Consider the following 25,784-nt stretch of genomic DNA (forward strand, 5'->3'; position numbering starts at 1 on the left):
ATAAATGTATGTATGCATATATATATATAATCATATCATATCATATCATAATAAATCATTTTAATATCATCTAGTAAGTTTAATTTAAACAATTTAAAGCAATTTACCTTCAAACTAAATCACAATCTCTTTAAGAGTAATATGCTCAAGTGTCTTCCAAGGGTTCAGTTAATGGCCCGTTAAACACCGTGGGGATGCTTTCCCTGCATCACCTATATATGTCCATATGAACAACTTCTCTGGGGTGGTCAGTTTGCTCGTTTACTTACCTTGTACAGTGTTGTACTTGTAATGCAAAGCTCTCAAGTTCAAGTTCGGTGAAGCACATGTTCAAAAAAGAGATAAAAGCAATGTAAAATCAAGGTAAAACTATGTAGTCACAGTGCACTTTTCTCATTTGTTTGGTTTTGCAAACACTAGAGTTTGGGTTTACTGTAGGTAGGTGCTCCGCTGATCTGCAATAAACAGCAAAACAGGTTTTGCAAAAATATTGGCCGAGGCATGCATTTCCAATGAGTGGCATACACTGGAACATTGTGGAAAATAATTTAAGTGTATCCAACCAATCAGACTGAGCACACTCTTTAAGCCAGTCAGGAATAGGAGTCTTATTAGATCATGATGGATAAAACCACCGTTAAAAGATGGGCTATTATTAGACCTGTAATAAGAATGGAAAGGCTTTCCAGCACTGGCGTTTCTCTGAACCCAGATATGCTGCTGTTGTTGTGTTATGTTAGATATAGTAACAGTTTTGTGCTGTGCGATGCACCAACTGTTTGTCATCGCATCACTTGCTTGTGTTACATAGTGTGTTATATATAAACTGCTGCATAGTCTGCACCTATAAAAAAAGCTACAAAAAACAAGCAGGTGTCCGAGAGTTGCTTGTCTGGTGTTCTTTTTTTCATATTTAAGACACAAAATACATCTAATACAAATGTAAACATCTACAGTATGTAATAATAATAATAATAATAATAATGACTAGTTACAATGTAAAATTAATAAAATATTTAAAAAATATAAGAAAAAATAGGAATTTAAAAATAACTTCTTACATTTTTTCCACAGATCCCTATGTGAAGATACATCTTCTGCAAAATGGGAAACGACTGAAGAAGAAGAAGACAACTGTGAAGAAGAACACCCTGAACCCTTACTACAACGAGTCCTTCAGCTTTGAGATCCCACAGGACCAGATGCAGGTACATTTTACAACATTTTACCATTTTAGAGGATGATTCGATTCGATTTTCGATTATGAATAATTAGTTAATTAATGACCAATTAATTATTTGTAGCCTAACGTTTAAACTACCTGACCTGCATGGTCTTTGTTTACCCATAAACAAATCATACAGTAAATGAATAAAGATACACACATAATTACCACCTGTCAATCACTTTTTCTGCGGGACTCGTGAATAGGCAGTGATCTGTGTCGTTATAATGGCGTCGGTAAAAAAGACGCACAACCAACAGGAACCAGCCAACAGTATCTGAGGTGTTCGCTAAAATGACTAAGTACAAGTGAGTGAAAGATTGAAGCAGTCCTCTGACTGCCTGGACCTGCTGTCTCGAGCGCATGGCTGTGTCTGTGTGGTCACGTGATGTGCATTTTCAGAGGCAGTGAGGAGGGAGGGCTGCTCAGAAATGCTACACGCCACTGTGGATGTCAAATCGTTGTCGTTCTAAAATGCCATTTAAAAACAAAGACAGTGTAAACAGGGCCTGAGTGTGTACTTTTCGCGAGCGGATTTGCAACGGGGCGGGCGGAGGATTGCTATGCCGGTGTTGTCTATCGGACGAACCGTACGTAATGCGTACATAGTAGAGCTTGCAAAACTGTGTTTTTTTTTTGTCGACAACACGAACGTTGTCAACATAACTCAATGGAAATCCAAAATGCTTACACACCGGCGACTTCATTGAAAGAGGAGAGGGTTTAAGTTCTGTCGACGGGTCTCCTGTGTCTGCAGTTTAACAAGCACTTCAACAAGCCTGTTATTTTCCCGCTTGGAAAGCCAAGCTGACGTGACATGGGGCCGTGGCAGCATCGACAATTCTATTTTTTGATTCGATAATCGAAACTGAGCATAAATTTCGATCGATTTCGATTAAAAATCTAAATCGTGACACCCCTAATGATGAATACTCTTAAAACATAAGAGTGTAAAGCCTGCCGCTCATAACCAATGTGGAAGATTATTGAGTGTCATATTTAACAAACCGTTCACTGCTAATTTGATGTAATTTTGCTCACATGGATAATTGAATATTAATCAGATGATGTCATTACGCTGCTGTGCCGTCAGCCAATCGCTGCATTGCTAATCATGATTTCAAGGATTAATAGATTTGTCCTTCACAACACATGCAGCGATCTCAGATCAGTTCATCTAGACATTTTAATCTGATTCACGAACTTGTTTGAAGAACCAAATTAGCCAGAGATCAGTTATCAAGAGGAACAGATCCAGGATCTGCCAAATCATCTTAGATCATTTAAGCGAGCTACGAAGAACGGACCCCAGGGTTTACCAATCTCGGTCCTGGAGGTCCAGTGTCCCTGCAGGGTTTAGCTCCAACTTGCCTCAACACACCTGGGTGTTTCCATTATAAATAAGACCTTGATTAGCTTGTTCAGGTGTGTTTGATAGGGTTGGAGCTAAAATCTGCAGGACACCGGCCCTCCAGGAACAAGTTTGGTGATCCCCTGCTATAAACAAATAAACTAAACTAAAAACAAAAATATTTTTAAATCAGAGGGTATCAGCGAATATTAGCCTGATTGTTTTCTGTAATTAAATCCTGCTACGTTGGTAGTGAGAATGTGTTGTTTTCAGAAACCTTACCTTTTTTTGGCACTGCTTCAACCTCTAATGCTAATATCCGTTTCTGTTTACCTAGAAAATACAAGCTGTGATCACAGTGCTCGATTACGATAAGATCGGCAAGAACGATGCCATCGGGAAGATCTGGGTGGGCAGTAAAGCGCAGGGCACCGAGCTCCGGCACTGGTCCGACATGCTGGCCAACCCACGCAGGCCCATCGCTCAGTGGCATCCACTCAAACCCGAAGAAGAGGTGGACGCCACGTTAGCAGCGCTCACTGCCAAGAAGTAAACCCGCTCCTCCTCCCTCCCTCCCTCCCTCCTCTCCTTTATTCACTTTTCAACATGCACAACACGTCATCAAATCCCCCAATCAGCACTGAATTACAGCCACGGGCCACCAGACTGAAGGTGTTAAAGAAGACGATTCGGTCTCATCAGCGGCTAAAACGAGATGAGGGTGAACCGAGAGAGACTGTTTCCACAGATGTTCTTGAAGGAGGGCCGGGCTCGTAGGTGCGGTTATTACACATATAAGCTCCCATTCACACCTTAAAACATCCAACAGCATTCCAAAGTTTTCCATCGGGGACCAGGGATAGAAAACACTGCCTCTTCCACTGCCTAATTTAACACATTCCTTCTAGATTATCTCTGGTCATCTAGATGAAATCAGTTCTGTTCTGTTTGCCGTGTCTGAAAAGACAGTAAAGAGTAATTGAAAAAAAAATGAATATAGAAAAATGGGGACTGGAGAGAGATTTGGACTAGACGCTCCTGATCCAGCCAGAAGGAACCTTTCAGGTGTCGATTACACTGCCTGCGAAAACAACCTCTTCTTCCATTCTTCAGTTTCCAGCTGCCGGCTGGCTTCTTCCACTGCCCAACATCCTAACAAACCCCTGACAAAAAAGGAGACAAGCCTTGAAACATCCTGAAATAAGCAATTCTTAGCTGCCAGGGACGTCTTCCTGTTAGCATCAGTGTATTTGTTTCTTTTGCTTTGATTTGTTTTCTTTTTTTATTTTATTTTCATGGTAAATGTATTCTGCCTGAGCACTTTAAACGAAGGTGTTTTTGTTCCAGTCGATGCTTCGTTTTGAACCTGCTTTTATATTTATTAACTTTTGTTGTGTATTTTTAATGTTTAATCTTTAAAGGAATAGTTCACCTACACACACACACACACACACACACACACACAAATGAAATGAAGTCATCATTTACTCACTTTTCTTTCTTTTAGCTGTGGAGCACAAAACGAGATGTTTTGAAGAATGTTCACGCTGTTGTTTTTCGAAGTAAACGAAGATCCATGGATGTTAAGCCTTACAAATATTCATTATATGGGCAGCACGGTCGCTGGTTCGAGTCTCGGCTGGGCCAGTTGGCATTTCTGAGTTTGCATATTCTCCCTGTGTTGGCATGGGTTTCCTCCGGGTGCTCTGTTTCTCCCACAGTCCAAAGACAAGCCAATAGGTGAATTGGATGAACTACAAAAATTGACTGCAGTGTGTGAGTGTGTGTGTATGTGTGTGAATAAGTGTACACTGCAAAAAATGCTTTTCTTAGATTTTTTTCTCTTGTTTGTAGTCCAAATATCTACAAATTCTTAAATCAAGGAGCATTTTCTTGGCAAGCAAAACATATTGTCTTTATTTAAGAAGTAATATGCCAAAATGAAGTGAGTTTTTCTTCAAATCAAGCAAAATAATCTGCCAGTGGGGTAAGCAAAATAGTCTTGTTTTTCGATTTGTGATAAGATTATTTTGCTTACCCCATAAGCAGATTATTTAGCTTAATTAAAGGGAAAACTCACTTCATTTTGGCATATTATTTCTTTAAAAAAGGCAATATGTTTTTCTTGTCTAGAAAATGCTTCTTTTAAATATTTGGACTAGAAACAAAACAAAAAATCTAAGAAAAGCTTTTTTTTTTGCAGTGTATGGTTGTTTTTCAGTACTGCGTTGTGACTGGAAGGGTATCCGCTATGTAAAACATATGCCGGAATAATTGGTGGTTCATTCCCCTATAGCAACTTCTGATAAATAAGCTACTAAGCCGAGGGAAAATCAATGAATATGAACGCCATGTTGTTGACCTGAAAACAATATTTTGTAAAAATAGTGATGAATCCCTCCTGGACTGGCGTGTATTTTCAGCATTTTTAGTTGTTTTTGCACATACAGTTGAAGTCAGAGTAATTAACCCCCCTTTATTTATTTATTTTTTTTATATTTCATAAATGATGTTTAACAGATCAAGGAAATTTTAACAGCATGTCTGATAATATTTTTTCTTCTAGAGAAAGTTGTATTTGTTTTTTGTTTTTGTTTTCCGACTAGGATAAAAGCAGTTTTTACTTGTTTAAACACCATTTTAAGGACAAAATTATTAGCCCCTTTTAATATGCTAAATTCAAAAAAAAAAATGCTAATTGCTTTTTACAGAACAAACCATCATTATTGATAACTTGCCTAATGACCTTAACCTGCCTAGTTAACCTAATTAACCCAGTTAAGCCTTTAAATTTCACTTTAATCTGTATAGAAGTGTCTTGTAAAGTATTATTTACTATCATCATGGCAAAGATAAAATAAAGCAGCTATTAGAAATGAGTTATTAAAACTATTATGTTTTGAAATGAGTTGAAAAAATCTCTTCATTAAACAGAATTTAGGGGGAAAATATTAACAGGGGGTCTAATAATTCAGAAATGCTAATAATTCTGACTTCAACTGTATATGTGTTGCTGTTTCCTAAACCTTTTTTTAAAAATGCTGTTTTTTGTACCTAATAGTCTAATAGTGAAATTCAGGTCATTATTTAAAAATTCTGACAATGATATTTATTTTGAATAATAGTCCCTCACTTAAAAAAAAAGCCCCACCCTTACTCAATATAGCCTTTCTTCCATTTCCCGCAGACCTTAATGCAAGCTAACATGAACATCATTTTATTTTTATGAGCTATTGCTGACAGAGTGTAAACATTCTTTAAAATGTCTCCCTTTGTCTGCTTCTGCTGAAGAAGAAAAGTCATACGGGTTTAGAAAACACTGAGTGAACTATTCCTTTGAGAATAGTTTCCTACTTTCATCGGTGTGTGTTTTCATGTTTTATTCATGGTTTAAACCAGAGGTTCTTATGAGGAGAGCTGATAGAGGGCACTGTTACGTGTGTATTTACTGCACATCTTACCAAACCGCTGAACTTATTTGCACTACTGGAACTGCATTCTGTACATGTTGCCCCATCAATCTAAATATGTGCTTTTGTGATGGTGCATTCTTGATTCGACTTGTCAGAGTTTGCATTTGTTTAAAAAAAAAAAGAAGAGTGTGTATCATCCGAAAGCTGCTTTTTAGGGCTTACCGGATGAGTCATTGTGTGAGGATGTGAATCTCGGAATATCATTTGCTTAAGACCGACACAGAACTAAATCTTTGTGTGTTTTATCCTCATTTTGCCTGGGGAAGCTCCTTCGGCAATGGCGATAACTTGTGATATCGGTTCAGTTATTGAGTAGTTGGGAATTAAGCAAATTCGCAAGCCTGAATTGGATCAAGATCTTTATTTCGGAGCATAATTTACTGAGTATAGACTTTTAATCAAAGGCCAAAAACTATATGTAGGGACCCGAAAGAGTGTTTGAGGGAACTTAGTTGTGTACATGCTGTAACCCAAGAAAAACAACTCACTCACTTAAGAAAACATCACTTTAGCGGCTTTTATCTTCCGATTCTGCTGTTGTTTTAGACTATTGCAAAAGTTTGTCCAGTTCCCTTTAGATTTTAGAAATTTAAAGGAACTTCTGTCCTCCACAAGCAAACAAAGGCTATATTATATCTAATGAGGAAACATAACAATTTGACATATTAGCAGAACAGTGCCCAGGTAGCAAAGAATTCTGGCCCAGATTTGGAATAAATCTGGCACAGCAGCCTAGGTAGCAAAGAGTTCTGGCCCAGATTTGGCACAAATCTGGCACAGCAGGCATTCATCCGGCACTGGCACACAGCATGTGGGCCAAACATGGGCCTAGTTTGGTGGCACCTCCTTCCCACATAGCTAAATATCTCTGGCCCACATAATTTGCTTGGACCCACATGCCGCAGTGAACACCCAGGTAGCAAAGAATTCTGGCCCAGATTTGGCATAAAGCTGGCCCAGCAGACATTCATCTGGCACTTGAATATCGCATGTGGACCACACATGGCCCAGGTTTGGCAGAAATGACACCGTCTTTAAGGCAGCACACAAGACTTGGGCCAGATGTCAAATGTAGTATTTGGCCCAAATATTAAAAATTTATATGTGGGCCACGTGAGTTTGGCCTATCTTGACCCACATTTAAAATCCGTTGAATTATTTAAAAGAAGAGTAAATAAATATTTTAATACACAAAATAATTTCCGTCTTCCTGTTTGCATCTTCTAATGCCTTCATTATCCAGGAAACAATTAAGATTTAATTGTTTGAATTATTGATCTGTTCTATCCTGTGTTGCTACTGGAATTTAGCTTCCAATGGCCCAGTTCAGGCCCAGTTATAGTTTATTAATCTGGTTAGACTTGGCTCAGACATAGTCCATGTTTGTCCCTTGCCTAGAAGCCAGACTTGGTCCAGTCATGTACCGTAATTCACTGCGGCATGTGGGCCAAGCAAACGCTAATTGTGTGGGTCAGAGCTGGGCCAGAGAAATTTTGCTATGTGGGAGGTATTTGTCCAGCACTGGCATGCAGCATGTGGGCTAAACATGGCCCGAGTTTGGCTGAGGTGACTTGGGCCAGATGTCAAATGTAGTATTTGGCCCATTTGTCAAAATGTATATGTGGGCCTCATAAGTTCGGCCTATCTTGACCCACATTTAAAATACATTAAAATAATTTTTGAGTAAAGAAAAAAATCTTTCAATGAGGTCGCTTCAAGAAAAAAGCACAGCCATGAAGCAAAAAAACATTACAGTCGTGTCACACCAACATATCTGGCCCAGTTCAGACCTAGTTATGGGTTATTAACTTGGCTGAGACTTGGCCCAGATATGGTCCATGTTTGCCTCTTGTATGGAAGCCAGACTTGGTCCAGTCATGTACCGTAATTCACTGCGGCATGTGTGCCAAGCAAATGCTGATGGTGTGGGCCAAATCTGGGCCAGATAAATTTTCCTATGAGGGTGGCTAATTCATACAAATTAACATGATTTTAGTCATATGACTGTGTACGAGACGTGTCCCCAAATCCCAACTCTAAAGCCAACCACTATCGGAGGGTGAGCAAATCGTACTAGCACAGTATCAAACCCCAGAAATGCTCAATAATGTTTATGTGTGGTGACTGAGCTGGCCAATCCTAGAGCATTTTGACCTACTTTGCTTTCAGGAACTTTAATGTGAACTTTAATCTGCCCTCTCCTATTGTTTGTTATGTAATGGACAGCTCAAATGTCTTGATACCTCAGGTTGTTGATGCTGCCATCCTCTCTGCAGATCTCTCACACGCCCTCATACTATATGTAACCCCAAACCATAATTTTTCCTTCACCAAACTTGACTGATTTCTCAGAGAATCTTGGATCCATGCGGATTCCAATAGGTCTTCTGCAGTATTTGTGATGCCTGGGATGCAGTTCAACAGGAAAAATCGACCTTCTGCCACTATTCCAAATGATCAAATAGAAGTCAAGTTATCATTTGTTGCTCTTACAACTGGGGTCGACGACAAGACTTTTGTCAGGCAGTGTACTGTATACACGTTTTTAGAAATCCCTTAAAATGCAAAGAACAGAAGCGTAGCTCACACAAAATGTGACGTTCAAGTCATGTCGTTCTAAATTTGTTGACTATATTCAGCAACTTTAGTCGTTTTTGTGAATCCTTGTGAACAGGGATGTATTTGAACAGTTTATAACTACATCTAAGTGAAGTTTAATTTAAAACTAATTTCGAGAGGAGCATGTGCTCATGATTGGCCCAGCTGGTCCACATTAGGTAATCACGATCCTCCAATCAGAGGATCCCAAATCACTATATATATCCTCATTTCCTTTCTACAACTATCTTCGTCCTCCCCTTCTTCCACCTTTATCCAGAATGGGTGGCATGGTGGCTCTGTGACTAGCACTGTAGCCTCACAGCAAAAATACCAATGGCGTTGGGTCCTTGCTGGGCCATCTGGTATTTCTGTGTGGAGTTTGCATGTTGTCATGTCTGCGTGGGTTTCCCCCGGGTTCCCCGGTTTCCTCCCACCATCCAAATGTGCTCTATATTATAGAGAAATAAGCCTAATTTTTTTTTTCTAATGTCGTACTCTCAGGAAGTTTGCCTTGGCCTCAGCAGCGGGGGAGTTTGAGATCGACCTGAGCTCAGTCTACCCTCACCATGCGAAAGGGGGGAGCTCTGGGCTCGAGGATCTCTTGAGCTCAGGGCTCTCTCCCGGGACAGCACGCCAAACAAGCTACATATAAATCATGAGCTAAGCATGAACTCTTGAAAGTAATTTTGTTTCATTCCAACACAATCTCATGGCAATTCGTAACTTTCTGATTTAGTGGCTAGTTCATTTAAATGAATAGGAATTTAAACAGTTTAGTATGATTTGCTCATCCACCAATGACAGTTAGGATAAGGGGCGGGGTTGGGTCCCACGTCTCTTTTTTAAAAACATACATTTTCATACGACTGAATTTGTACGAATTTGTACGAATTAGCCACTAAACTGGCAAAACTTAAAATAGTTATGTTTCCTCGTCAGATCAGGCTGATCATTTAAACATAAAAAAATGGACAGAATCTAAAAAAAAAAAGTGGCTTTACTGATGTTTTCTTTATGGGACTCCTCTGGATAAAACAGAAGCAGCTCTTCTGACAGGCGTTCAATTGCAATAACATTGTTTGATTGTGGAACAGCAGGTATCTCCATCCACATTCACAATGCAGTTTCTGCAGGTTTTATGAATGTGTGATTATGTTGCGTTTGTTTTGACGACATCACGCTTTCGTTTTCTCCCGCTAGTATCCAAACCTCATTTAAGGAGCGATGTCTTCGTTTGATCACTTATCGTAATTGTTTTCAGGTTTAATCCGTAATACAAATATTTCAAAGGACTTTCACGGGGAAAAAAAAATAAAAATAAAAAATCGCTACTTTCAACTAACACCCCCTCCCCAAACCCGTAGGCGTGTAGTTTGACCTATATATGCATAGTTCCTACTTTATGATACTGCATGTTACAATACAAAAAGATGCGCATGTTTCAGAGATGAAGCAAAAAAAAAAATATATTGTGTACTTAAGTAGGTGTTCTTTGTCATTTTAATAACAAAACGGAGGAGGGTGAAATGCTGTGTATATTTTCTAATCAAATCAAATCAAATCTGTATTTATTTTCTGTGAGTTGGTACTGGAGCGAATATGAAGTATAATAGACTCATCTTCATTTTCAGATTCAATCCATGCCTGGACGTCATGAGCAAATACTGTATGTTAAGTGCTTTGTGTGAACTAATATAGAATGAAAACGTAGCCGCATGCTTGCCGTCTACTAATCTCGATAAGGAACAACATGTTTATGTGTTATTTGATTGATTTATTCAGAAATTATTTATTTATTTTTCATAGTAATATTTGTATGTCTCTTTGTCTGAATACGTTTATGGGAAGTCAAAACTTCCAACGGGGGCTCCAAGTGAATATTCCCCCATCCTGTAGGATCCAGTAATCAGCAGAGTATCTCTGTCAGAACTACAATGTAAAGTTTTGGATCGTACAGAATCATCTAGAAAAGAAGAATAAAACAAATACTTTATCATTTTTTTTCCACTGTCAGTGCCAATGAGAGAAGTCACGTTTACTGCCATTTTATCTGACTTTATGTCATTCTTACGTGATTTTTTCGGACCAACTGATTTCTACCTTGGCAACTAAGTTGCCGGAGCACAATATTATCAATCATGTCATTAAATACTTGGAGTCCCCATTGTTTTCTAAAAAGCTTTTATTTATGACTCTTTTACATAATAACAGCGTTTAACTAGCCAATAAATAGTACGTTTGTGTGTATGTGTGTGAGTGTGAATAAGATAAAGCCATAAGACTTGAGCTAAACTCTAGAGCTCAGATAAATATATATATATATATATAGATGATCCTAAAATGTCTCTCTTTTCGTAAGCTGTTGTGTTTCCCCAACATTCCACACCGTCTGTGAAGCTACGGGGCCACACTGTTTCCTAAAATGTCATAAGTTGAGCATTATTGCAAGTCTAATAATGTATTTTCAATTACTTTTATTATAATGGGTTCAGTCTGTATTTGGTTCTGTAGACTTGAATTGACTGGGGCGTATGTATGAACCGTGCTGTGGCCGTACTTGTTTGCTATCCACATGTATGTACACACATGTATTTTTGGGCAAAGGGCAGTTTGAAATGGCTGACTAATCATGCAACTGCAATGACAGAAAGTACAGTTTGTTGTTTTTTACACATATATGTAGATGCCACATTTGACTGCAACAGATATGTCAATGTATCCGCCATCTTGAAACAGTGAAATGTATATTAAATATTGGGGTTTTTTAGGCTGCCACAATACAGCTTTTATTTGGAGTATATATATATATATATATATATATATATATATATATATATATATATATATATATATATATACATATATACACACACACACACACACACACACACACACACACACACACACACACACACATACAGTTAAAGTCTGAATAATTAGACCCCCTTTGAATTTTTTTTTATTTTTTAAATATTTACCAAATTATGTTTAACATGGCTAGGAAATTTTCACAGTATGTCTGATAATATTTTTTCTTCTGGAGAAAGTATTATTTGATTTATTTTGGCTAGAATTAAAGCAGTTTTTAATTTTTTAAACACCATTTTAAGGTCAAAATTATTAGCCCCTTTAAGCTGATTTTATACGATAACTTGCCTAATTACCCTAACCTGCCTAGTTAACCTAATTAGCCTAGTTAAGCCTTTAAATGTCACTGTAAGCTGTATAGAAGAGTCTTGAAAAATATCTGGTAAAATATTATTTACTGTCATCATGGCAAAGATAAATCAGTTATTATAAATGAGTTATTAAAACTATTATGTTTAGAAATGTGTTGAAGAAATCTTCTCTCCGTTAAACAGAAATTGAGGAAAAACTAAACGGTAATGGTGCATTCCCTATTGTAGTTTAGATTTTTTGGTTTATGTGGTCTGGATAAAAATAGATTATGGTACGTTTAGGATGTGTTAACATTGGTAGTTCAGTTCTCTTGGTCTGTTTGGTCTTGACCAAAATAGAAATTATACATTTTGTTCTTGTTCAGCTCTTTAGGTTTAGAATAAAATAGTACTTTTTTTAATGATACATTTAAGACACTTTCACAGTTATTGTTCAGTTCCTTTGGTTCACTTGGTTCAGGAGAAAATCAAAAACGCTAAGTTTAAAACACGTATAGTTCAGTTCTCTTGATTTGTTTGGTTAAAAGAAAAAAACAGTTTTGCTTAGTGTACACACTGTCATTTTAAATCAGAACCAAAATATACAATCTTTAATGGAGCATATTGCTTTTTCTTTAACTAGAAACTAAAATAATATAACATAAACTAAAGTGCTTGAGCATTCTGTCTGTTTCATGGAGGCGTTTTGTGACATTGTGTCTTATTTTGGTTAGTTTCGATGCCAGAGAGAGAACCCTGCCAGTTTTTTTTAAGCAGACAGAGACCCATCGTTTCTCAATACTACGTGGATATTCATATCTGCATAAAACTAATTGCAGACATACTCAACTTGTGCTCACATCAGGGCTGAACAATATATCGTTTGAGCATCGATATCACTATTTGTGGATATGCAATAATTACATAGCAGGATTAGATTATTTATTAAAGATTAATTTATAAAAATATATTTATACAATGATGCCAATGTTATTTTACGTTTGATTGTTACATTTCTGTACTTGAATACTGTTAGAAAACCATGAGGCACTCTTTGCTTTTATTTTCGCTTTGTTGTATATAGGCTAGTGATTTTTGCAGATGCAATTGATTATCCCAGACTTCCCAGTCGATCTAAATTTATTTACAAATATAGCTATTTAAGTCATCTGGTGAAATTAAATTTGTATTTCAATATATATTGCAGCAAAACAAAATATCGCAATGTCAGATTTTTCCAATTTCATGCCTCATGGACCAGGTTTTGATATGACGGATACTTCAACACTGTCTCACAGCAATTCGTAACTTTTTGATTTAGTTCCTATGAATACGTATGATCTCATTCGTACAATTTAGTGCAATTTTCTCATCCCCCAATGATAGTTGGGTTTAGGGGCGGGGTTAGGTGCCACGCCTCCTTTTTAAATTCGTACATTTTTGTACGAATGAACTCGTAATGTAAAATAGTTACGTTTCCTTGTGAGATCAGGCTGGAAACCTACATGTAGTGAACTCAAATGAGGCATCTATGTGTATATGCATTTTTAATTTCATCGTATAATCATTTACAATCCAAAATTCGATTTGGGATTGTCTTAAGAATGTGCTGACACTTCAGTATACTACATAATAATTCAGAAATTCAGTAACTTTAATCAGTGTTGCTTGAGATTCGAAGTGTGGATGTGTGTCTCCTTAACAATAATGCATAGGCCCTTTAATAAAAGAATCATTTGTTGTTGTGAGTTACTCAAGCACTGCCATCTGCTATATGACAGCGCGCACAATGAACATTTCTTTGAAACATTCCTGATTGTAAACCATAAATAGTTTCTTGCAAAAGCTCACAAGAGATTTGGGAGCAGCTGATGGATGGATTCTGTCCTTATCCTGCTTTCTATGTATAAATCCGACGCCATCTCACAGCGATTCGTAAAGGTTTTATGTTCGGAGTGAAGCATTCGCTAAGTTGTATGATCTCAATTGATTGTTTGTGTACGATTTGTTGAAGCCCCAATGACTGAAATGCTAGGGGTTGAGTCTTTATAATCGTTCATTTACATATTATATTTTGATGTGATCTTACGAATTCAGTAGAATTAGCGCAATTCATTCGATAAACGCAAAACTTTTACATTTTCCTGTGAGATCGGCTTGATAAATAAGCTTACAAAACCATCTTGGTTGTCTTTTGTAATGCTCTGTGACTGTTTTATATATCAGAGACTGCTCTAATGCCCAAAACAGAAACAATTTTTCACCATTATTCATTTCTCCGATTGATAGTCGATGCCTTCATGTCTGCTTTGGCGTGATCTCATAAGTTCTGGGGAAAAAAAGAATCAATAGCCTGCTATCGTGTCTCATTATTTTAATTCTTGCACTTTTCATTCTGCTTATCGGGAGTTGTAAAATGCTCTTTCTAATCGTGGTGGTCTGTTATTTCTTTATTTCTTTTTTAGTCGGTGGGAGACTGCGAGGGTTTGGCCCTCAGGCTGTGTTTGTACATGTTTCGGTGTTCTCGTGTGTGCGCGTGTGTTCATGTCCGTATTGTCGTGCCTAGTGTGGATCAATCGCATGCTTTAGCCCTTGATGGGACACCTTGAGATAACATTGCTCACAGACTCTTCCCACAATCCCTCTAGTGGACAGTACATGAGCAATCAGCAATCCTTGTAAAGACGTCAAGGGAACCAAATAGCTCTACAGATTTACCATGCGTGTTACCAGCTCTGTACTGAAACAAACTGAAACAAGAAAATAAAGGCCTTTTAATTACACTTCATTCTGACTCTGCTGGTGTTGTGTGTTAATTAACACTCATTTTCAGTTTGTTTTATTTTTTATAGATTTGTTTTTTTCAGAATAGCTAGTGCACAAGATGTAAAGGCTTAATGCTTTCCTACAATATAAAAAAAAGATTTAATCTTCACATTTACTTTTTAGCTAATAAGTGGTTGTAAACAGTTTATTTGGGCTGAATTTAAATAAATTGAGTTGAACTTAGTAACTAAATTTAATTTGTTTGAATTTAACCCATATTGTTTGCAACAATTTTGCAGATTGTTTTGTGTGTGCATTTGTATTTACCCAGTGGGCACCTTCATATAAAAACAACATAGAGCTGCACGATTCTGGCTAAAATGAGAATCGCGATTTTTAAAATAAAGATCACGATTCTCTCACGATTCTATAGATGTAAAATAAAGGTATGGTAAAAACAAACATATGGCACAACATCAATAATAATGTGTAGGTCTACTGGTTTCTATAAATAGCCTAATTCTATTCTACTTATAATAATTCTGATGTTAAATTATTATGTTTGAGATATAAGCTTGCAATCTGTCATATTAGACAATTTTATTCACTGGTAAAATCAGACATTTGCCATTATCAGATTATATTCAACATTATATAGGCTAGAGTAGTTATACTGACACTAAACATTTATTTTCATGCACAACTGTGGGTTCGCTATGAAAGAAAAAACATATCAAATGCTTGATGTAATCATAACTCTAAAATGCGATATGATCATTTAAATGATGTGTACACTTTCGGTTTCATTTTAACTGTTGTTCATACTTCCCGCACGGCTCCCAAACGACAAACTGAATATTTTTTACAACTGTATACATGTTACTCGCAACTTATGCAGGTTCTGTTCCCTAAAGTACAAGCGCGCGTCTATCATTAAGTAGAGAGCGCGCACGCGCCTTTTTCCCGCACGGCTCCCAAACGACAAACTGAATATTTTTTACAACTGTATACCTGTTCCTCGCAACATATGCAGGTTCTGTTCCCTAAAGTACAAGCTATCATTAAGTAGAGCGCGCGCACGCGCCTTTTCTGCTCACGTCAGCAGCTCACGTCACGCGAAAACATCATTATATGAAGACAAAAATGACATTTTTAGGTGAACTATACCTTATGAATACAGTATGTGACTCATTCGACATCATTTGGAGGTGTCAATGTTGCTGAGCAACGTATGTAAAACAATGAAAAGACTCGTGCGGCCGCCTTTTCTTCTCTCCTGAACTTGAAAATATGATTGACAGAATCGTAGAAATGCAAAATTAATTTCGTCTAGTTGGTCGAATCGAGATCGCGATCTTTTAACGAATAATTGTGCAGCTCTAAAACAACATAAAAAAACTAATAAAAAAGTCAAAAGTACAAATAAATTTGATGTCAAAACCTTGATGTCTATTTGACATCCACATGTTGACGAACGTTTGACCACTAAAATAACGACACAAAAATTGTTTAATGTAGCGCTATATACATTTCTTTAGATCACGAAATATGTAGCCATATCAACATAATGTCACCTCAGCTGATTCCGGCTGATTAGCTGCTGAGCTCAGCATATACAGCACATCATTTTGTAAGGCGTGGATTTTGGCTGCCTCTGGGTGAATGTAAATAAAGACGATGAACTTGAAAGTACTGACGACTAAGTAGTTTATTGAGTAACTATTTAACTATTATTGAGCAAAAACTCCAAGTGGAGTTTCCTAGACTGTCCCGCTCTACCTGCTCTTTTTTCACACACACACACACACACACACACACACACACACACACACACACACACACACATAACCCTCCTCCGCAGAGGACACAACAAATAGTCGTGGATTTTGGCTGCCAGTGGGGAAATGTAAATAAAGACGACAGACTTGAAAATACTGACGACTAACTATTTTATTGAGCAAAAACTCCAAGAACTGTGGAGGAGATCGACACGAGTCTCCTAACCCGTCACGCTCTATTGCTCTTTTTCACACACACACTCACACATAACCCTATTCCGCAGAGGACACAACACCAAAATAAAAGTCCTAACAGAAACATTCAAAAACAGAATAGAATGCATATTAAATTAAAAAAATTATGTAGCTTTACACAGTCATATGCCTTTTGGAATTATTTCTTACAATTATCAGATAATATGGGATGCTGTGTGCACTTAATTGTGCTCACAACCATTCAAGTTGCCTCCATTTCCCAGGTAAGTGAAATTATACATTCATATACCATTTCTATAAATGTATATGTTTTATCTAAGATCATTTATCATTTATATTTTTCTTAAGAACTTGAATGCACTCCTGAATCTGACAGATTGATTAACTGTTGGCTATAGAACAGTCATCTGAAGGGTTGTCATACAGTGTTATGTCTGCATTTAGAAGTAATTTGCAAGTATTTGTATTTGTCAAGTATTTAGAAGTAATTTGCATTTCCTCCTAGGGAAAAACATCATAAGACCAATGCTTAGTGGCTCAATGTCTTGCAACAGTGTTATTAAAGACTAAACATTGTATTGATATAGTACAACCAAGCACATGTGGTCAAAACACATACGAGTCACGGGTAATGAAGTATTAAGTGTTTCTCCCAAAGAAAAGCCTGTCTAAGCAAAATGCTAGCAAGCATCTTCTATTGACATATGATTTTTTAAAGCAACAAAATAATTACTTTTCCTGGTAATTAGTTACTTTTATTATTATGTAACTCAGCTACTAAACCAGTTACTATTTTTGAGAAGTAACAAGTAACTAATCTAATCTTTTAAAGGAACGTGCCCAACACTGAAAACAAATAATAGAAGTACATACTGTAACTAGTTAACTAAAATAATAGTTGCAGAGCTACATTCCTTCGAATGTTATAACTCAATTGAACAGACATTATCAGTGATTATTAGCTGAGATATGGGGCCTTCTGCACCTACTAGTAGGCTCAGAAGGCTGTAACAATCCATCCACATGGTTAATCAGCTACACTAATAGGGAAGACTCCAGATGCAGAACTGTTTTCACATTACTGTGATGGTTGGGTTTAGGATTGGGGTAGGGGTATACATTAATATAATACAATTAATGGAAAATTTAATAAACTATTATCATGGTTAATCAGCTGTATTAATAGAGAGGACTCCAGATCTGCTTGTACATTATTGTGACGGTTAGGTTTAGGGATTGGGGTAGGGGGTAGATGTTAATAAAATGCAATTAATGGGAATTTTAATAAATAATGTAAATAATAGTTAATTTCTGACCACAGCCATTTGTGATCTATAGCTAATTAACCATGTGGATGGATGATAACAGCCTTCTGAGCCTACCAGTAGGCGCAGAAGGCCCATACTGGCCCATATCTACCAGCTGATAACACCCATTTAATCAAGTAATAACATTTTAATCGGCTGCCCTAGAAAGACTGAAGTAGTACAGTAGAAGTGCACAATAGTAGTTGTGTACAACTATGCCAAGGAACACATTTCTGCAAAACACATGAGCTTGATATAATGGATGTGATGATGATGCTGGCAGACAGAGGGCAGCATAGCACCTAAAATAAAGAAAGCACTTGACTTGTAGTTTACAGTGTGTTTTTAATAATAGTAACAAGCTAACAACAAAGAACAAACACAATCATAAACAAAGTGCTGTGAGCATTGGTTCAAGAATACAGGTTACAAACGGTGGACAATGAAAATAAACACAGCATTTCAAATGGCATATTGTGTGTGGTGTTTGTTTGATCCATATAGTTGCTCTTAGTTACACACAAAGGCATAAATAAATATAAACACAACAATGGTATCATGTATCTATTCTTCAGCCTTTTGGTTCATATATAAACACTGCGAGCGTAAAAGTAAACAGGACAGATGTGTTGATATGAAGCGAGTTAAAAGAGAGTGACGTCGTCTCTCAGTGGGAACATTCCTTTTAGAATATTCTGGCAGAGCTTCTGAGGACCCGACTGGACTATATTAGGCCAACGACTGCTTCAGGACAGTTCGGTTTGATTTATGGTCAAATACTGTTCAAAGGAATGGCAGTTTGCACAGCTCTTCCCTGCTGAAATGACCAGGGCTGCGTTTCCCAAAAGCATCGTAAGCCTAAGAAGTTCGTAGAAATGATCGTACGACTGATCTTAATATTACGGTCTGTTTCCCAAAAGCATCGTAACTTAAGTAGCACTTGAAAATCTTCGTGGATCTACGAGTGCTCTGGAGTAATCGTAAAGCCTTAAGTGCATCGTAAGGAGACAGAGTTATGAGGGCACCTGCTGGACAACCGGCAAATTGCACCTACAATTTACTTCTCTTCAAAGTCATTATTCATTTTATTTGTACGTATATCTCTATTCATTTATATTTTCTACACATTACACAATTCAATATACAAATAATAATGAATAAAGAAAAAAATAAAAATTACATAATAAATGTTAGAATGAAAAAAAAAAATTACACTGTTGTATATGGACATTTCGAGGGTAGTAGGCTATATTTTTGTCCTATTAGCAAATGCACATCAGGTGGGGATAATTAGGCTAAACTTTTCAAAAATAAATGTAAGAGCTTATTTATTTATTTACTTATTTATTTATTTTGATGTGAGATAAGCAATTTTTGATAAAGAAATTGATAAATAATTCTACTTAATTAAGGTTTCATATAAATATCGAAAATGATGCTGATGTCATTTCCGGCAAGGACTGTTAGAATTAGTTTTATGCAAGATTGGAGCAAGACAGTGTTTTTACAGTACGACATTTCCAGTTAATTTATGTTTTTAAACTGGCTCAAAAATATTTTTTTTTTATGTTATTCGAGTTGAATATACATTCACACAAGTAGAAGAAGAATTATATGGATTGCTATAACATGTGCAACAATAACGAGCCATTCTATAGCGTGACATTTCAGCACTTAACAAACGGATAGCGACTCCTAAGTTGCACTTAAAGCTGGGCTACGTGCAATTGTGTTAAGTGCATTTTTGGGAAACGCACGTGAAACAATAACGAACGTTCGCAAAATGACTCGTAGAAAACGCTCTTAAGTGCTAAGATCAATCGTTATCGGGAAACGCAGCCCAGAGCAGTTGGTGACCGGTGCTGTGGTTTGGACGCTTGCCCATAGATAATAGTGTGCTGGTGTTCCCACAAGACTTCCTAACAAGTTTACCATCTTAGGAGTGTGAGGAGGTTTGGCAGTAGAGTCATGGATGGCTTCAGCACTGGGTAGATGGAAGCAACTTATTCTAAGAACCTAGTTATCGATCATGTCACCTGAAAGGTTTTCCTCAGTCTCATATTCCTGATTGTATTCGACCATCACTACCCTAGTAGCAAAGAATTCTGGCCCAGATTTGGCAAAAAGCTGGCACAGCAGGCATTCATCCGGCACTGGCATACAGCTTGTGGGCCAAACATGGCCCGGGTTTGGCAGAGGTGGCACCGTTTTTAAGGCGGCACACAAGATTTGGGCCAGATGAAAAACGTAGTATTTGGCCCAGATTTAAAAATTTGATAAGTGGGCCATGTGAGTTTGGCCAGTCTTGACCCACATTTAAAATACACTAAAATCATTTTTGAGTAAAGAAAAAAAATTCTACCAATCAGGTCACTTTGAGAAAAAGCGTGCCCATAGTGTGCCTAAAGCGCATCACTCCATGGGTTTATCAATTTCATTGTAATCGTCACACACCAACCTATCTGGCCCAGTTCAGGCCCAGTTATAAGTTATTAACTTGGCTGAGACTTGGCCCAGATATGGTCTGTGTTTGGCCCTTGTCTGGAAGCCAGATTTGGTCCAGTTATGTACCGTAATTCACTGCGGCATGTGGGCCAAGCAAAACCTGATTGTGTGGGCCAGAGCTGGGCCAGAGAAATTTTGCTATGTGGGTAGAAACTCTAAAATGACAACCAACGATGACAACAAGTATGGTACCGCACAAAATCAACAAGTGGAGGACAGAGGATGACATAATTAAAGTGTCATGATTAATGTGTGGGTTTTGTGATAATAGAGTTGGAATTACATGTATAATGTAACTAAAGTTGCAAAACAAATGGACTAAGAGACAAAAATCACCCTTAAATACTTGAACTGGTGCACATCCAGCCTGATCTCACGAGAAAACGTTACGTTTTGGCAATTTAGTGGCTAATATGTACAAATTCGTGTGAGTTCAGTCGTACAAAACTGTTTGATTTTAAAAAGGAGGCGTGGCACCCAACCCCACCCCTAAACCCAACCGTCATTAGGGGATAAGCAAATCGTACTAAATTGTACGAATTAGATCGTACGAATTCATGCGAATTAGCCACTAAATCAAAAAGTTACGAATTGCCGTGAGATTGTGTTGACATATCATTGGTGTTGAGCATAGATATAGACACTAGATATCGCATACAAACCCTGAGCATGCGTCAATAGCGCCGCCACATTGGTACAGTGCTCCCAGGACAAATGTCATTTAACTGCACTAGTCAAGACAGTGTTACTACGTGAGGATGCAGGACTTTAGCACTGTCTACGGGTGTAGTAACGAGCAAACAAAGAAAACAAAGCACAAAGGCAGAACATTTCATAGGGAAGATTTGTTCTTTTTATGCTTTTGCATGTTATGAACTTTTGTGCTAAACAGGTAACGTTATTGATGATAATAGTCACTGCATTCCCCAGAAGGCAAAGTATCTGCAAGTAGGTCTTCAGAGAACCGATGACAAGAACCTAGAGCTTGGTCGAGCCAATTTATGACTGTCTTGTTTGTGGCAATATTTTTTGGAAGTACAGTACAATATATGTGAAATGGTAAACTATTTCTGTTTTTCTAAAATGAGACTATGCTAGTGGTGTCAGTTAAATGGTGTTAGTTTTCTCAAATGAAGTTGCCTGTACCTGTGGTATGTACACACCAAACAGTTCCTATAACAAAGAAGCACCATTTGGGGTCCCTCCAATCAGCTGGGACCATTGTAGACTCTAGGGACAATAGTTTTTGGAGACATTTGTATTATTATATTATTATTATTATAATTATTACATGTGGGTTTGTATGACATGTTTGCTCAACACAAAACTTTTGGCACGGTAGTTCCTATTGTGCTGAGTTGGACCCTACTCTAAAATTATAACTACTTTAGTTTTCCTAAAAGCAGTTTAAATATCTAAACTTGTTCCCAGTTCCTGTGATACAAAAATTGCCACCTAATAGTTAAAGGAACTATGAATACATTTCTCCAGGGCAAATACCCATTCACCATTCACACTCTGGTCTTTCCAACAGGTACTTTAAGCAGGGCTTTAAAAAGGGCTAACAGTAGAAAACTTGAAATTCATTGAACATTTTTGTGGTCATGCCTAAAAACACAAACTGTGGTATCAATGTTTTTGGAGTATCACACTGCACAACACAATTTAAGGTGGGGGAATAGGTCAATTAGTTCAATAGATGTTTTTGAACATTATTAACCAATCAACCAAGTTCTCACCAGCAAAACTGGACTATTACCAGGTCAATGAAGGCCATGATATTAAAATATTTAAGCAAAATTGAGGAACAACTCAGTGTTGATAATTTCAAAATAAAATCAGAGCAAGATAAAGTATGTTTTCGAGTTTTGGAAGTTTCACTCCATGGATAAAAACCTTCATCAGTACCAGGCAGTTTTACATCAGGTATTTCCCCCCCAAAAGTAAATAACAAAAACAGAACTTTGCTCCAAGTACATCAAGGCCTACAATAGCTCTATATCATCACATCAAATACCTAAGCGAGCTTAGGCCAAAGGAAACCATGCAAACTCTGAATTTTTGTTAAGGGTTGGTTAAAGGGACATCTCTTGTATTATCTCCATGCTTCCCAAAAATCAAAAATTCATACAAGTATGGAGTGACATGAGCATGAGTAAATGAATGTTTAATGTTTGTTATCCCCTTAGCCTTGGATCTGATGCACCAAAAGCAGATATGACAAAACCATTACCCTGCATAACAATGATCAGGTGCAATCAAATATTTGGTCTTTCTCTGTTCAGTGTTTTTCCTCTTCATCTGGTATTCCTCATTTGGAAAGTTTGCTTATGACTCTAATTAAGGCTCCGTTCTCATCTTTCAGCCGCTGGTTATCAGACTTCAGTTCGGTCAATACCTGAGGTGAGAGTGAGACAGATTACTTTTGACTGGTTAGTAATATTTAGCGGTCATGTGATGTCACAATTTCTGTGTCCATGAGATGACAATACACATAGTGATGTTTTATAAACAAATTTCAAGAGGAGCATGCGCAGATGTTTCAGCAATTCTTATACCTCTTTGACAATCATTCTATTATCCAATCAGCATTAGATCAAACCCCTACAAATACCAAAAGTTGTCCTACGTGCATTATCTCACGACTTTAGCATCCCTCCACCACCCCCACACCTCACCTCTTAAACATTATCTACCCCCGGGTAGTGTTCTGGGGCTGGGTTAGACACTTCACTCGAACCCCAATGCTCTTTCTTTCCTGCTAAGGGGAATAACACTAGTTGGGGTGTCTTTTCTGAGCTCAGAGCCCTCTCCCTGGATGACACGCCAAATATGCTGTATTCTAAAAACATCTGTAAGTGTGAACTCGTGAATTGAATGATAGTTTTTTCCATACCTCTTATATCCTAATCTCATGTAAGAGTACTGTAACACATCAACTGCTGCCTTTGGGTCTTTTCATGTCTTTTTTTTTTGTCATAATCATTGAGACAAACACACTGGCAAATAAGTTAGAGAACAATGTATAAATAATTGAACAATTCTGAAGTAATATCATTTTCACTGCTCAACAGTTGAACAAGTTTTGGTAACATTTTATAATAACTACACACTATGAATCATTTACTAAGCATTAGCATCTGGTGAATTCATTATTTGTTAAGCGTTAACTCTACATTAATAAACGTTAGTAAGCCAATTATAACTGCAGCTACAAACGCTGTATTCTTGACTTATTAGCACCTATATAATGTGTTTAATAATTGTATTTTCATATTTAGCTAATGATTTATTTTTCATTACTAAATAAAGTATCGCATTGTTTACAAACCATTTGTATTTAAGAGGAGTTTTCAACGATTTATTTTTCATTTGAAGTAGTTTCATTTGTGTTTCTTTAAATTAATATGAATGGATAATGTAATTTTTTCTGTTTAGAATTTAACTGAGCCTTTATTTGTCATTTATAGGGGATTTATGAAGCATGAACAGTCGTCACTTTAGATTAGGTCACAAAACTGCACGAAGTTGAGTTAATAAAGCATTTATTAACATACATAGTAACCATTACTATATGCCTGAATAATAGGATATATAAACGTTGATTTCAATAGTTCAATAATCATTTACTAACTCATTCTGAATGATCCTAAAAACCCTCAACTACTCTTAAATACAAATGGTTTGTAAATAATGTGATACTTAATTTAGTAATGAAAAATAAATGATTAACAAAGTATGAAAGTACAATTATTAAGCACATTTTAAATATGTTTGTAAGTCAAGAATAGAGCATTTGTAGCTGCAGTTATAAACTGCTTACTAACACTTATTAATGTAGAGTTAATGCTTAACAGATAATAAATTCACTATTTGCTAATGCTTAATAAATGATTTGAAGTGTGTAGTTATTATAAAGTGTTACCCAAGTTTTTTTTTCTATCTATATCATGCTTCCAGAACACCCTTTCCCCAAAATAACTTATGCCGAGTTCAGACTGTATGATTTTCAAAGTAGTCGTGTCACAGATATTTTCACACTGCATGATTATCTGGGCTAGCGTTTTGTCGCTGCTTTGTTTTCACTGCAAGATGGATCGGCGACAGGGGCTTTCACATTGCATGACTTTACAATAGGAAGAATTAGGGCTGCTCGATTTTGGGAAAAATCATAATCACGATGATTTTGGTAATAATTGTAATCACGATTATTCAAAACGATTACTGTTAAAGTCAAAATTATTAGCGCTCCTGAGAATCTTAAAAAATAAATATTTCCCAAATGATGTTTAACAGAGCAAGGAATTTTAACTGTATTTCCTCTAATAATTTTTCTTCTGGAGAAAGGCTTTTTTAATTTTTATTATGGCTAGTATAAAAGCAGGTTTAAATATTTTGAAAGCCATTTAAAAGTCTATAATATTAACCCCCTTAAGCAATATATTTTTTATTTGTCTGCAGAAGAAACTACTGTTATACAATGACCTGCCTAATGACACTAATTAAGCCTTTAAATCACACTTTGAATCTGAATGCATGTATTTTGAAAAATATCTAGTCAAATATTATGTGCTGTCATCATGACAAAGATAAAATAAATCAGTAATTAGAAACGAGATATCAAAACTATTGTGTTCGGAAATCTTCTTTCCATTAAACAGAAATTGGGGGAAAGGGTTGCACACACACAGAATCATGCGGTCTTTCTCGCTTTTAAGAGCAACACGTGTACAACTGGAAAGGGGGCGGTAAATGATGCAATAATCGTTTATCTCGATTAATGTTTTTTTTTATAATCGTTAGAAGCCAAAATCGAAATCGGATTTTCGATTAATTGCAGAGCCCTAGGAAGAATCGCCGACAAATTTGTCCAAACTACATCACACAGCCAAAAACACGTAGTATATCTTTTGTTATTAACTACATAATGAGAAAGAAGCTTTTAATGGGGTAGAATATGTACATGTTTGCTCACCTGGGTTTGAAGGGAATTAGCAATTTCTCCTCAACTTTCTTTTTTAACTTTCTGTATGAAATGTCAAACAGACACGGGTGCTCCTGTCAAACCTCCACTAGTTTTTCCACCATTTCTTGGGTCTAAATAAATTGAAAATGAGCGCTTTTAACTTCTCCCCCAGCCTCCCACTGACCTGCAGACACACACACACACACACACACACACACACAAAACCACAAGTGAATGCTGCTCTCTCATTGGCTGTAGGCGATCGCTGATGTTATTTTCAGTCAAAACTGATTTTACATGGCATGATTTGAATCGCCAACAGCTCCAGATATTTAGCACCCCAAATATCTCACGGGCATCGGCGACTCATCGGCGATTCTCTCGGATTGCGTCTTTGATAGTTCACACTGTGTGATTGTCATTCACGTGCACAAGCAC

The 25,784-nt window shown here is 37.0% G+C and overlaps 2 protein-coding genes and 1 long non-coding RNA gene across 20 annotated transcripts in view; 2 read left to right on the forward strand and 1 right to left on the reverse strand.

The window, feature by feature from the left end:
• Positions 1-10,651, forward strand: part of syt2a (synaptotagmin IIa) — a 143,909-nt gene extending 133,258 nt beyond the window's left edge. For 11 of the 13 annotated variants that reach the window (XM_087306535.1, XM_087306538.1, XM_087306533.1 and 8 more), the window contains 2 exons: positions 1,075-1,208; positions 2,914-6,136. In XM_087306535.1, coding sequence (XP_087162661.1) covers positions 1,075-1,208; positions 2,914-3,129 — 350 coding nt within the window. In that variant the 3' untranslated portion in view covers positions 3,130-6,136. Of the gene's footprint in view, positions 1-1,074; positions 1,209-2,913; positions 6,734-6,785 lie in introns of those variants that run through there. The other 2 variants (XR_015523147.1, XR_015523148.1) reach the window with 1 other exon arrangement.
• A 1,622-nt stretch (positions 10,652-12,273) lies between these two features.
• LOC147838153 (uncharacterized) lies at positions 12,274-21,122 on the forward strand. The gene is made up of 5 exons (XR_015523161.1): positions 12,274-15,511; positions 15,641-17,559; positions 17,954-18,706; positions 19,720-20,976; positions 21,049-21,122. It is a non-coding gene; the product is annotated as an uncharacterized LOC147838153 (long non-coding RNA).
• A 391-nt stretch (positions 21,123-21,513) lies between these two features.
• ppp1r12b (protein phosphatase 1, regulatory subunit 12B) overlaps positions 21,514-25,784 on the reverse strand; it is an 81,954-nt gene continuing 77,683 nt past the window's right edge. For 5 of the 6 annotated variants that reach the window (XM_087306545.1, XM_087306548.1, XM_087306546.1 and 2 more), the window contains one exon: positions 21,514-22,778. In XM_087306545.1, coding sequence (XP_087162671.1) covers positions 22,692-22,778 — 87 coding nt within the window. In that variant the 3' untranslated portion in view covers positions 21,514-22,691. The remainder of the gene's footprint in view (positions 22,779-25,784) is intronic. The other variant, XM_087306550.1, reaches the window with a different exon arrangement.

The sequence above is a fragment of the Danio rerio genome, chromosome 23 (assembly GCF_052040795.2).
Source record: "Danio rerio strain M-AB ecotype USA chromosome 23, GRCz13ab, whole genome shotgun sequence".
Lineage (NCBI taxonomy): Eukaryota > Metazoa > Chordata > Actinopteri > Cypriniformes > Danionidae > Danio > Danio rerio.